Source organism: Microtus ochrogaster, unplaced genomic scaffold (assembly GCF_000317375.1).
Source record: "Microtus ochrogaster isolate Prairie Vole_2 unplaced genomic scaffold, MicOch1.0 UNK6, whole genome shotgun sequence".
Lineage (NCBI taxonomy): Eukaryota > Metazoa > Chordata > Mammalia > Rodentia > Cricetidae > Microtus > Microtus ochrogaster.
Genome location: NW_004949104.1, coordinates 12635864 through 12650264, shown reverse-complemented (window position 1 = coordinate 12650264; position 14401 = coordinate 12635864). Strand labels below are relative to the sequence as shown.

Below are 14401 nucleotides of genomic sequence, written 5' to 3'. Positions count from 1 at the left end.
CCATGAGGGATTGAAACCTTTCAAAGTGGATCATCATGAGATAAACTGAACTTCCCAGTGCATAGGATGACACCTGTCAGCTATGAAGTGCACATAACTCAAATCTTGTTCAGTCTTTGAGTAACACTATCCCTCTTTCCAGGTTATAATTATCTGTCCCCCTGGGTTACTCAGGTGACGTGTCAAGAGTTGACGTCAGGGAATCTGGTACTCCCTGATCATAGCATTTCTTGATATTTGATGCCCAAACAGTAGTTAAGGAGGTTGGGCTCTAGCTCAGTGGCTACACTTGCCTAGTAGGTAGAGATCTTAATACTCAGTACACTACCTATCCATCTACCACCACGGGGGTGGGGAGGGTGAGGACCAGAAAGTGGCTAGGGTTCTGTCTCTGACACTTAGTAGCTGTGATAGTGATCAACGGTCTGAAGAAACTATCTCAAAATAAGAGATAGTTATGACAGTCGGGAGTTGAAGCATGTGGTAATCAAAGTGGAAATGCTTTCAGTGACTTTAAAAAGTGCTGTGCTCACTTCAGACTCTCCCCTAGCAAACAATAAAGAGAAAATATGGTAGCCCTAGAAATCACAGAACAAGGATGCTGCGTTGTTTTTTTAATTGCATGGGTAGTTTTAAATAAATGGAGAAAGCACCTTCCAGAAGCTACACTAGCAGGAAGATTCCATCAAGCATTTACATAGTAAATTTCTATAATGTTACAAAGATTCTTGATCTTCACTTGAACTGTACATAAGGAAAAACAAGCCCCACAGGTTGGTGTTTGTCTGCTTGTAGAAGTACACTAAAGAAACCTGGGAAGCCGAGAGTGGGGAAGAGAAATGGTCAAAGGACATGTCACAAAGCAGGTGTGGAGGTGTACACCTGTGTAAGCCCAGCACTTGGGAGGTGGGGGCAGGAGCATCAAGAATTCCAGCCTAGCCTCAGCTACATAGTTTGAAGCCAGCCTGGGAAATAACTGTCAAATGACCCTCCTTTTACTGTGAGGCAAAACCACCACCTTTAAGATAAAACAAGAATCTCAAAAGCTGTAGTTCTGAACTACAATATTTTTGAATACCTTAGACAGCTGGGTGTTTAAAAACAATACTTGGATGTCGTCTGTGAAGTTTTAAAAGAATACTTTAGAGGAGTTTTTTTCTCTGCTATCCCCTAGGCAGTGTAATGAGGAAGGGAAGGGGCAGTGCTGGGTGGCTCTTCAGACACTAATTAGCTGGGGAAAGAGTTCATTGGCGAAAGTGTCCTCCCAAGAATGGTCTGTACCAAGAGGAGAAGACATGTCGCTGAAGGGAGAAGGGGAGCCCTCATAGCCACAGTCACTGTAAGCATCCAGCAGGCAGGAAGATGGTTTCAGAGAGTGACTGGATGAAAGCAGGTCTGAGATGCCCAGCTCTGGAATGAAGTCTTCTTCCAAAGGTTCTTTCTTCACTGAGACAATGAATTCAGGGTGATCCTCCTCTGAAGAGCTGGGAGGTGCTTCCTCTATTTTCACTACCACATTAGTTTGGCTCTCTGTCTCAGAGGGGATCTCTAAGACCAGAGGCTTGGTGTATACGTGGTCAAAACGAATGAGTTCATTAATGGCTTCCAGCTTGGCTGATGAGGTCCCCACTGACAGAGAAAGGGAGGCTGGTAAGGAACTAGGTCCTTCTGGGTAGACCTCTGGGAGTTCCTCCAGATTGGCAGACTCCGGGGATGGACACTTGAAAAACATGACAGGGTCCAGCTTGTCCAGAATGCCCAAAAGGATATCAGACTGCAAGAGGCAAAACAAGAGTTCACTATTAGAATGACTTGATAAGTCTACCAGGACCACTTAGTACCGCGTTCCACAATGTCAACTAGGCCTATGCTCTCAGATCACAGGACCCTACCACCACCACCAGGACAGCTTCTCCCCACTTCATGCCCTAAACTAATGGAGATAGGAAAGTGACTGGTGCTCACCCCTAACTCTACCAACACTAACTTCTCTTTCTCCATTTGCCTGGATATGGATACTACAAAATGAGCCAATCTCATACAGCACTGAAGTAAGGCAGAATGAGCTCTACCTCTGAGTCTGAAGAGTCAGCAGTGTCAGAATCCACGGGAAGATGTTCTGGGGAGGTGACAACTGGGCCTGCACCTGCTGCAGAGGTGCACGTAGTCTGAGTGCTGCGGACTCAGCAGACCCGGCCACCGGCCTTACTCCATTTCCCTGGAAGGAAAGACCAAAGTGAGGAAATGCACACCAGGCAACTATGAGTCCTGCTCTTCAAAACACTTTCTAGAAAGGATCTGGAAGGTGCTCAGAGCATAAGCTTGTCTGCTGTGCAAACATGTGGATCAGAGTTCAGCACCAGTGTAAGTGGAGCATGACAACTGTGCCTATAACCCCTATACCAGAGGACCACCAAGGTCTGTGGGCTACCAGCCTAGCTCCAGATTCAACGAGGTATCTGCTTCAAAGGAATAAGGTGGAGAGTAACAGGGCAAAGATGTCCAGCATCCTTTCAGTTCTGTACATGTGCACAGGTGTGCACAAACACCATTCCTATATAACCACACCAAATAAAGTAGCATATGCCTGTAATTTTAACCCTTGGAGAGTGGAGACAAGAGGATTATCAGTTACATACCAAATTTGGGGCCAACCTGGGCTGCATAAAACCCTATCTCAAAAAAAAAAAAAAAAAAAGAGAAAGAAAAGGAAAAGAAGTCCAGGAAACAGGTCACTTATAGTGGCTCATGCCTATAACCCCAGCACTAAGGAGACTAATGCAAGAGGATGAGTCCAAGGCCAACCTGGGTTACATACAGACTCTCAAAAAACAAGACAGGGCTGGAGGGATGGCTCAGAGGTTAAGACTGTTCTTCCAGAGGTCCTGAGTTCAATTCCCAGCAACCACATGGTGGCTTACAACCATCTGTAATGAGGTCTGGTGCCCTCTTCTGGTACACAGGTGGCTATACAAGCAGAACTTTCAAAAAGGAAGGAAAAGAGAAGAGGAAGACTTGATCAGAAAGTTCAGAACACAAACACCATCTGCTCACATCACAACAGTTCTCGGAGATTTACCTTGGACTCCGTCTCTGGAGCCTCTTCAGAAGCCAGTGTATCCATTCCCAAGCGAGTTCTTAACTCCTGGTTTTCAATCACAAGGCCATGGGTTTTCTCTCGTAAAAGCTGATTTTCTAATAGAAGTTTTTGGTTCTGTAAGAAAATCCAGAAGAGGCAACTAAAATGTGGTTTGCTACAGTCGGTACCCTCAGTAAACTGATAAATCCTATGTTTATACAGTATAATTACTGTATACCGGTAGGGCTTGCTGTGCCACATATGAAGCCCTGGGTTCAACCTCCATTTCTACATAAAACTAGCATGGATGCTTCACGCCTGTAATCCCAGCACTTGGGAGATGTCAGCTGGAGGAACAGAAACTCGGAGACATCCTTGGCTTTACAGCAAGTTAGAACCCAGCCTAGGACACGTGTGGGGAAAATGGCAGGGGAGAACAATCGACTAAAGCAAGCTGTCTGAAAATGGTGATACCTATTACTCTGCTGAATATAAAATAAAGTGGGGGTGCTGGGCTATACCTAACAAGATAGTTCTAAAAAAAAAAAAAAACCCTAATGATATGACCCACATTTTTTAAGAACCAGCTGGTGATTAAAACTTTCAAAAGAACAATAGCCCTTGCTGAGATTAGAAAACAAGAGAACCCTAGAAGGAAGGGCAGCTCTAGTGGGCCTTTGGCAGAGCCAGGAGTGCTAAAGGTTAAAGCATGATCTGTCTGACCAGACTAATCTCTGAGCAGTCTATCGCTAGTATCAGCTGCCAGGAGTGTCTGCCTTCACCACCTATCTGCAAGGCTAGTTAAACTTTAAATCGCACTTTGAGTTGTATTCTAAAGGGTTGCAAGCAGCTCAGGATGGGCAGGGAACCCTAGGGCCTGATGTGGAAGGGAAGACAGCAAGCGTGGCCTAAAGTCGCTTTACCTCTTCTTCCAAATCCACCACTTGCTGCTCCAGCTCGCTCATCCGGGCTTTCTTTCGATCTCGGGCTGTCTGCGCTGCTACTCTGTTTTTCAGTTTCCTGAAGGAAGACAAGGAATAACGAACTGAGTCATCGCCAGCTTTCTGGTATCTTCATTTGTAAATGTAGCCAGCTGGTGCTTTCGTTGACTTAACAGAATAAGACTAAACAGTGGTAAACACATTGAGACTCCTCAAAAGGACAAAACCACAGCTTTCTGTCCGTGGGCCTTGAAGGCTTGCTTGAGTCTCTCCCGTGTGGGTCTCATTTTACCACCGGGCTGACACATTCCCGTTGCGTCATAAGCATCTTCCCTCCTCCCCCGCGGCTTTCTGGTTCCAATTCCGTCCAACAGGCTCCGTGCTGGGGCGACATCCGTGAAGGCGGCTGGGGCGCTACCGACCGTCCCTCCCCCAAGCTCAAGGCTACCGGAGGCTGGTGACTCGGGTCCCAGTGTTGAGTTCCCAAGCGCTGCAGTGACAGCCAGAGTGGACCCTGCCCCGCGACCACCGAGAGCAAGCATTCGCAGAAGACTGTGCGTCAGGCACGTTCTGACCAGTGTCAGCCTCCCCCGACACAGACTGAGCTCCAGACCTTCGAGGGGCTGCCACCTCGGCTCCGCGCCTCTCTCCAGGAATAGGTACTGGAGACGAATCTACGCCACCCTCCAGAGCCCTCCCGACGGGTACCAAGCCCGGCCGTGCCACTCCGCGCCCCGGCGCCGCCCGCCCGTCGGGCCCACCTCCGCAGCGCCTTCTCCTCCGGGCTCAGATGCGTGAGGCGCTGCCGCTTGCGAGCCTGCGGCGCCCCGCTCTCCTCGGACCCTGCTGCCCGCGAGTCCGACACCATGAGTGGCAGCGCCCGGCCGCCCGCGGCGGGCTGGCCCGATAGGAGCAGTACTTTCGGGGCTGCCGCGGCCGCGTTCGGCGCCGCTGCAACCACCACCATGGCCAAGAAGCGTCTACGCCAGCACCGCCACCGCCCCGTGGCCGCTCGCCGCGCCCAGCCTTTCTAGGGTCGTGGCCGTCTGCGATAGGTCCGCGCCGCGTGACGCGAGGCTATTCCCGGAGCCTATTGGTCCTGCGGGCTCAGGGGCGGGCCTAGCGCGGGCGGGGCGGGTGTCCAGCGTGGCTGCACAGCTGTCCTCCGCCTGGCGAGCTGGGCCTGAGGAACAGAGAACGACAGAGGCCAGGTTGCCGGGGTCCTCAGCAAACGCGTCCCCTCCCCGTGACAGTGGGAATGTCAGGCTTTTCTCGCTAGCCAGATCTCCAGACTGAGTCTCACAGATCACTACCCCTGCCCGACCACCTTTTAGTGTCCAGCACCACGTAGACCGCTAGAGCAGCGGAAAATCGAACTGGTGGCGTGTCCGCCTTGGAGTTAGCGGACACACACACGGGGAAATTTGCAAAATGAGTTTTTAGGAAATGAAATAATTGCAAAACTAAATGTAGTCTGGCGTGGTGGTGCTCGCCCATAATCTCAGCTTTTTGTTGCCAGTTTGAGGACAGTCGGGGCTATTTTAAATAATAATAATAATTTTTTAAAAAGACAAAACTTTAAAAGAAAACACCAGAACACTGTTTACACATAGTAAGAGATTGATAAATAAATGTCTGCATAGTGGGAATACATGTGGATTCTTTTTTTTTTTTTTTCCTTTTTTTCATTTCTAAATCCCCTGATGTGAGCTCATACCGCTGTTAACAACCTTTGTCTTGCCGTGCTGGAGCCTGACCCAGAACCTAGTGCTCTACCCTCAGCTATCCCTTCAGCCCCACTTTCTCTACGAAGTTAGAGATGCCGCTGAACCGTGTTCCCAGCCTTGACGTTAGTATTTCTTCTGTTCGGGGTGAGGCTGGGAAGATAGGCTACGGGGATGTTAGGTGTCCTCCTCTTGCCCTCAGCCTTGTTCTCTTGAGACAGTGCACCCCCCCCCCCCGCACGCGCTTTTACACACACACACACACACACACACACACACACACTGTACTTAAGCTTGCCGTGGGGGCTTTGCTGGCCGGCCATCAAGTCTCCATGATCTTCCTGTCTTCTCTCTCCAACACTGGTGTTACAAGAAGGCTCAGCCATGCCAGACTTTTCGCCGGGGTGCTGGGATTCGAACCCCAGACTTCATGTTTGTGTAGTAAAGCATTCTTACCCATGGAGCCATCTGTCCAGCCCCGATATTAGTACTGTTTTTATGAGGAGAAAATATAATGTTCTGTGTGGAAACAGAGTTAGGCTTTACCCTGTATCCCTTGACCTGTGAGAAAGTCCAGTTGGATGGCTAAAACTCCCACACACACACTTTTAGACCAGTAGTGTTTGGTTTTACCCTAGGTATCTGGGCTATCTAGTCTCTGGTTCTTGGCCACCAGAACCATCAGGTGGCTCTAACTTGAGGAGAGCCAGGTTCTTGTGGAAGAGGAGTTGCCAGGCAGCAGCAAGAGAGCAGTTTAGACTCAAGATTAATAAATACGAAGAAACACAAGACGGCTCACAGCTGTGTGCTCACTTCCTGGAGACAACAACAAGTGTTAGGTTCCCTGGATCTCTGCATTACAAAGCAGGACCTTTGAAGTAGACACTACTTCCTGCTCAGTGCCTGGCACACCTCTGGCCCTAGGGGTGCAAAGGTGAGTAAGATTGGAAGTCCCAACTGGAAATCATGCCAGACCTCAGAGTGCTGAGGGAAGGCTCAGGGGTGTGAAGTCAGATTAGATCCCCCACACAATAAATTACTCCTCCAGAGAGGAAATCAAAGCAAGGTCTCTCTCATCCACCCTTTAAGGCAGCGGTTCTCAACCCTTCCTAATGCTGCAACCCTTTAACCATCAAATTATTTCATTGCTACCTCCTAACTGTAACTTTGCTATTGTTATGAATCATAATGAATAGCTGATCTGCAGGAGATCTGATATTCACCCGGTGAAAGGATCATTTGACATCCACACACCCTGAGGGGTTATGGCCCACATGCTGAGTAGCACCACTTTAAAGAAAACACAGTTTCTGTTATTCCCAGAACTAGGCTACGAGCCTTCTGGCTTCCATTTTCTCTGTCCTTACTGATTAGGAAACCCAGTGATCACCCAGCTCAGGAAACCTGCATCTCTGGGGCTGTGAGCTGCTGGGTCCTAAAGTGCCTCCCTCCAGTGACAGGAGGCTCACTGCTGCCCTGGGCTCTTTCCAGAGAAGCCTTTGGAGGTGTCTCTTGGTAGGGATGTGCATGAAAGAACCTCGCAGATCTGTGAGAGGCTCTGAGGAAAGTCGTGTGACTATGGCATACCCTCCCCTCTTCTGTTTAGTAGGACTTATTAATGCCAAGAGAATGTTCTGTACTAGGCTAGAAATTCCAGAGGAACAGTGAAACTCAAAGCATTGGGAAGTTAAAGAGATGGCTTAGTCAGCCAAGGCCTTTACTCCTGATCCCTGGAAGCCACATCAAGGTGAAAGCAGCTCCACAAAGTTGACCTCCAGCACACAGCCGTCCTGTACGTGCCTAGTCACACACAAACGCACTGGGGTTGCTGGTGATGGTGATGATGACGATAATGAAGAAAAGCCATTGAGCATAAAAAGAAAATGCGGGGTTGGGGATGTAGTTCGGTGGCCGAGCGTTTACTTAGTAATCATGGAACCCTGCATTCAATTCCTAACACCGCCAGGGGGAAAAAATTAACTGAAAGAAAGAGGAGGGGAGGGAAGGAGGAAGAAACAAGAGAAAAACAAGAGGAATGTGAACGGCTCCTTCCAGGCAGAGTGAGTAAATCGGTAGGTGGACAAAGATCAAGATGTGGGGCCGAGGAGGAAACCAGTGCCTCGCATCCTGGTCTTGGTTGATGGGGTAGAAGTGGAATGCTGATTGTCACCCCCTCAGATGTTTTTCAAGACTTCTTTTCTTTCTGGCAAACATTTCCAATCAGACTGAGAACAGTAACTTGACCCACTGCAGACTGCTGTTCACGATTTCAACAGTTATGTACAAACACGTGAATGGTTTCATAGCCCCTGTACGAGATTGACTAGATAACTCTTGCATCAGAGACCATTAATGTTTTCAAACATCCCCAAGACACAATTGATATAAACGAGATAAACTACAAAGTCTCCAGATGTTGTGGAGTCAAAAAAACACATCTCAGGGGAGGCTGGAGGCGGGGTCAATGGCCTGAAACTGCAGGGGAGGGGGTTATTTTGTAGGAGATGGTGGACAGGCCACAGAGCACTTAAAATGGACTGCTCTGAGAACTCTTCCCTGCTGCCTGGGAAGTAGTGGCTAATGCCCCAAACTGTAGGTTTAGAGATGTTCAAAATGCTAAATTGTCTATGTATCTTAGTACAATTAAAAAAATAAATCAAAGCCAAGCATGATGGAGCATGCCTTTAATCCCAGCACTCAGGAGGCAGAGGTAGGTGGATCTCTGTGAGTTCCAGGTCAGCCTGGTCTACAGAGCAAGTTCCAGGACAGCCAAGACAGATACACAAAGAAAGCCATCTTGAAAAAACAAGCAAGACAAAAGTCAGTGTGGACTAGATGGGGGATGGAGTCCAGTCCTGACGGTGCTCATCTACCAGGGTTGAAGCCCATTTGGGGAAAAGGTTAATCCCAAATAAATAAATAAATAAATGTGTTGTTTGTAATTTTATCCTTTTCTTGATAATTTACTGTTTAGTTAGTGCTTTTCGAACAAGGTTTCAGCCAGGTGGCGTGACTACTGTGGAAACGGAGACTAGAAGATCCCTCGCTCCAAGAACTCCAGGCCAGCCTGCAGCACACAGAGAGCCTCTTTCTAAACTAAACAAAACCAAGAGCGCACGTACTCTCTGCACAGAGGCACGTGTGCCTGCAGATAACTCTTCCCAAGAGTCAGGCGCCTGGAAGAATTCCGTCCCCTGCTGAGGCCAGGCTTCTCTCTGAGGAGTAGCATCTTAAGGCAGCCAACCCTCCAGACAGAGCACTTGGCTGTGGGTGATGGAGCAGAAAAAGCAAACCACCTCGGTCCTGGGGCCATTCCTTCCCATCACTTGCACTTCCGTCATCTCCGTGAGGCTGAAGTTGAACTGTCAGCTTTGCTGGTGGATCGGCACGTGGCTCGGCTTCTAAGGAAAAAGGCATTCAAAAGACATGACCAGGTCATGATCCTCAGAGCCTGACAAGGATTGGATCTCCCACGAGCTGGGATTACAGACACAAGTCACCATTCCTGGCTGGAAGACCTTCTTGGTGGATGGAGTTTATATAAATTTTTAATTTAATTTTAAAATTTACAAAAACTTTTTTAACTTGTTTTTATTTCGCAGATTTTATTTATTTGAGAAAAGGTCTCACTATGTAGCCCAGACCAGCCTGAAACAGGCTATGTAGACCCACCTGGCCTCCAACTCACAGAAATCCCCCTGCCTCTGCCTCCCAAGTGCCGAGATTAGAATCACCACTCTCAGCTGTTACTTTTATTTTATGTGTGTGAGTGCCGGGCCTGCTTGTAAGTATGTGCAGCGCGCGTGCACAGTGCAGAGGAGGCTGGAGGAGGGCACCGTATCCCCTAGAGCTAGAGCCGCAGGTGGTTGTGAGCAGTCCTGTGTGTTGGAAGCTGCATGTCCCCTGGAAGCCTGGGAAGTGCGCTTGGCCACTGACCCATCTTTCCAGACCTAACTCGGCACATTATTTTTTACTGTAATTCTAACTCCCAGCCCTGGGCTGGGCTGAGACCCAGGGTCTTGGACACAGTTACTAATGAGCCACAACTCTTGCTGTCTCTAGCATTTTTTTTTTTTTACCATTTTTTGATGTTTTTAAGTATCTTTGGTTTTTTTTTTTTTAGAAAATCTTTTATTATTTATGTATATGGGTGTTTTGTCTGTGTGTTTGTCTATGCACTACACGTGTTCCCACTGCCTTCCAAGGCCAGAAGAACGCAGCAGGTCCCCTGGAACTGGAGTTAGAGACAGTTGTGAGCTGGTGATTGGAGCAGGGTCAGAGTAGCCAGCGCTCTTCCTCACTGCGCTGTCCCCAGCCCACAGGGCGGCTCCCAGTCCAGTCTTGTAGTCAGCCACTGCACAAGCACTGGGGACGGAGCTTAGGGCTCTGCCCATCCCAGACACAACCTCTGCTGCTAGCTCCTCCTGAGCCCAAGAGATCGGCCTTTCCTTCCCTCCTTCCACCTGAATTTCTTACTTTATTATTTACTGCGTATGGGCACTTTGTCCATATGTACATCTGTACAGCTTGTGCATGTCTGGTGACCGCAGAGGCCAAAGGGAGTGTCAGTTAGGGATGTTAGTGAGCGACCGTGTGGGTGCTGGGAAGTGAACTCAGATCCTCTGCCACCGCATCTCTCCAGGCCCTTTTGTTGTCTTTATGAAACAAGATTTTGCTATATAGCCCAGGCTGGCCTGCAGCTCAATGTGTGGCACAGGCTGGCCTCAAACCTGTACCAATTCTCCTGCCTCAGCCTCTCCCCCACTGGGACCACAGGCATGTACCATCATACCTATTTTGGCTTTTTGTCTGTTTTTCTTTTTGGCAGTGCTGGGGATTAAGCCTTAGCCCTCTAACAAAGGATATGACCTCACACTCCAATGCCTTAGGCATGCTACAAAATGTACGTGTTCTTTTTCCTGGTTTTTTTTTTTTAATGGAGACTTATTTGGTGACAAAGATCCGGCACTAAGTGTACTTGTTGTTGCTTTATTACTTCTTTTTTATCGTTTATTTTGTTTATTCATGTATTTGACAGTGCTGGTGGAATACCACTGTTTCTACATTTTCTTAGTAGACAGATTAAAAATAAATGCACATGTACTATCTGCATGCCAACAGCTACAACGGTGTCAGTGTAGATAGCTACATTTACTTCTGTGTTGATCAGCTTTGCATATTAAAAACTCTGAGTTCACTCCAATGACTCCAATTCTAACCCAACATCAAAAGGTGTAAGCTGTACTCTGTTTGTTTGTTTGTTTGTTTGTTTGTTTGTTTGTTTGTTTTGAGACAGGGTCTCTCTATGTAGTTCTGACTGTCTTGACACAGACATTTGCCTGCCCCTGCCTCCCAAGTACTGGGAATTAAAGGTGTGCGCCACTATGCCAGGTTCAAAAGGTATATTCTTACCTTCTCTCCCTTCATATCCTTTTTTAGAAAGCTTTTCTTTTTTATTTTCAGTTATGTTAACGCATTTGGGTACGACGAGCATGCAAGTGTTGGTGCACTGGCGGCCAGAGGCTTAGGATCCCCTGGAGCTGGAATTACAGGTAGTCGTGAGCTGCCAGACCTGAGTGCTGGGGAACAAACTCTGCAAGCGAGGTGCATGCTCTTAACTGTGAGCCATTGCTCCAACTTCCCCATCCTTTCATGTTCTTAACTCTGTTCTCAGCAATGAGCACATGGCTTTCAAACTGAGTGTGGTGGCTTGACCCAGTTATCTCAGCGACTGGGAGACCAAGGCAGGAAAAATGTGAGTGCAAAGGCAACCTGGGTACTGGGTGGGGCTGTGAGGAGGTGGGGAAAGGAAGGGAGGAAGGGGGGAAGGGAGAAACAGAGCTCTCATTAATCTTAACATCTTTACTTGCTAAATAAAGTCTCATGTTTGTACATTTTTGTGATCTATTATCAAGAGATAGTTCAATCTTCAACCTCAGAAGGCTTGAACCCTCTCTCCCACACACACACAGACGTATGTTTTGTTGTTTGTTTTCCGAGACAGTGTTTCTCTGTAGCTTTGGTTCCTGTCCTGGAACTAGCTCTTGTAGACCAGGCTGGCCTGGAACTCACAGAGATCTGCCTGCCTCTGCCTCCCGAGTGCTGGGATTAAAGATGTGCGCCACCACCGCCCAGCTCACACAGATGTATGTGTGTGGGAGACAGTGCACACCAATTTAGACATGGACTTGTGTGTGTGTGTGCACATGCCCTTTTGCGTGAATATAAAGGTAGAGATTTATAAAGCACCACGCCTGTCTGCGCTCTATGCGCTACCATACAGTTCATGAACCGAGCAAGGGGCTAGAGATTGAAATACAAAGACTCACAGACAGAGACACAGGTCATCCTTGATGCCAGAATGCCCCAAGAATGCCCCAAGAATGCCCCCTTTAGTGTGTCCAGGGGCAGCTTATATAGGGATCCTTAACTGACAGCCACACCCCAGCCAAAAGCATCCGAAACCACTCCCCTGCCATCAGGAACTCCTAAGGGTCTCGTGCTCAGAGCAGCTGCAGGCTGTCACAGAGCAGAGGAAAACAAGTCGTTTACAAGAAATTCAGGATTTGGGGGAGTTCAGAGCTCCCAAAAGAGATTGATGTCAGGGGCCTTCCTCTGTCACTTGTCACCTTATTTTTTGAGACAGGGTCTCTCACTGAACCTGGACTCACCTTTTCCCCTAGGCTGGCTGGCCACTGGGCTGTGGAGATCTGCCTGTCTCTGCCCCATCCCCACCCCTACCCCCAGTGCTGGGATTACGGGTACCTCTGGGACCAGACTCAGCAAACCCTTTGCTTAGCCCTCTGAGTCGCAGTCCATAGATCCTCAGCTGTTCTAGGTGGATGATGATGAGGTCTCATTTATCACCTACGGTACTTACATTTCATTGAACAGGTTTAAAAGAATAATAAAGTTTTAATTGTTTTTAAATTTTATTATGTTTTGTTTATTTAGATTGGGGTGGGTGAAGCATGCCATAGCATGCACACAGAGCTCAGACGACAGCGTGTGGCCAGCGAGGCTCTCCTTTCATGACATGGACTCCAGGGACTGAACTTGGGCCCTCTGACTTGGAGTTCTCTCCCCACTGAGTCATCTCACTGGTGTCATTAGTTACTTGGGTAGTGAGTTAGCTAGTTAGTGAGTTAGATGCTAGAGCGTAAACCCAGGACATTGTACATGCTAAACACATGCTATACTTAGATCCGCAGCCCTGAACTTTCATATTAAGATGTCCCAGTGGGTGCTGAGGAGATGACTCGTGTGGAAAGCACTTGCTGCTCTTGCAGAGACCATCTGGTGGATCGCAGCTCCCTAAAGCTGCAGCTTTAGCGGATCCGAGGCTTTCCTGCCTCTACGAGCACCCGTGTGCACGTTTCCACACGGACACACAGACATATGCGTAAATAACAGTAAACTAAATACTTTCGTTCCATTTTAGAGATATTTACATGTGTACTAAGAAGAGGGTGTCAGGCCCCCTGGAACTAGAGCACCATGTGGGGGATGGAACTGAACTCACTCATGCCTTCTGCAAGAGCAACGAGGGTTCTTAACCCCTGAGCCATCTCTCCAGCCCCTAAAAATAAGCCATAAAAAAGATACCAGCTGAGTGTGGAGGTGCTGCCTTTGCTCAGCGTTTAGGAGGCAGAGGCAGGTGGATATTTGAGGCCAGTCTAGTTGACATAGTGAGTTCTAAGCCAGCTAGGTTTACATAGCAAGACCCTGTATTAAAAAATCTAAATTATGGTTAATCCGTTACAGTTAGAAAGTAACTACTGCACAGGTCTCCTGGTCCTCTAGAAATCTGTGGAATCCTTTGACTCACTAGGGCTAGAGAGCCTCATGGTTTTGTTTCGTCTTTTTAGTTAGTACATTTTTGTCAGCATAGCAGACAGACACAGCTCAACACGGCCACTCCCAGGCAAAGGAGCTCCCGCCCCTCCGTGACCCCCACTCCAGGAAATTCTTGGCAAGGCTGTGGAAATGAATTTCAGGGTGAGCTGGAGCCAGGCGAGGGCCGTGAGTTTGCTCTGAGAAGCCCAAGTGCGGCTGCTCCGGAGTTTTCACAAGGCTATGTAGATGAGCCTTGCCTTTCCCAGCTGGATTCCTCAAAGGACACACTTCACCACTAGGTTTCAAGATTACGTTTACAATTAAGCAAAGTTCAAAGATAAGTAAAGCCATACATGGAGGCACGTGCCTTTAACCCCATCACTCAGGCAGCAGAGGCAGGAGGATCTCGACTTGAGACCAACCAAGGCTACATAGTGAGTGAGTCCCCGTCTCAAATTAAAAAAAAAAAAAAAAAGTCAATGTCTCTAGCTGTATAGTGAACTTGGGACTAAAACTGAGTTATGGAGGACTTGTACAGCCTTCAAGGCCCTGAGCTGATATTCAGTGACCTAAAGGGAGGGGGTAGTGAGAGTTCAGTAGGGAGTTAGCAGGTTCAATTCTCAGTCCCACAGAAGCTGCCCCAGGTGGCACAGGCCAGTAAAACCCAGCACCTAGAAGGTGGAAACTGGAAGATTGAGAGTTCAAGGTCATCCTCAGATAGGTGGTAAGTTTGAGGCTAGCCTAAGACTGTGTCTCAAAAAGAAAGGAAGGAAGGAAGGAAGGAAGGAAGGAAGGAAGGAAGGAAGGAAGGAAGGAAGGAA

At 48.1% G+C, this 14401-nt stretch overlaps 1 protein-coding gene across 1 annotated transcript; it reads right to left on the bottom strand.

The window, feature by feature from the left end:
* Positions 1-599: 599 nt before the first annotated feature.
* Positions 600-5031, bottom strand: Xbp1 (X-box binding protein 1). The gene is given in 6 exon segments (XM_013353398.2): positions 600-1774; positions 2073-2180; positions 2183-2218; positions 3080-3214; positions 4003-4099; positions 4782-5031. Coding segments are annotated over 6 exon segments (1140 nt in total). The 5' UTR covers positions 4988-5031; the 3' UTR covers positions 600-1216.
* Between the last annotated feature and the right edge of the window lie 9370 nt (positions 5032-14401).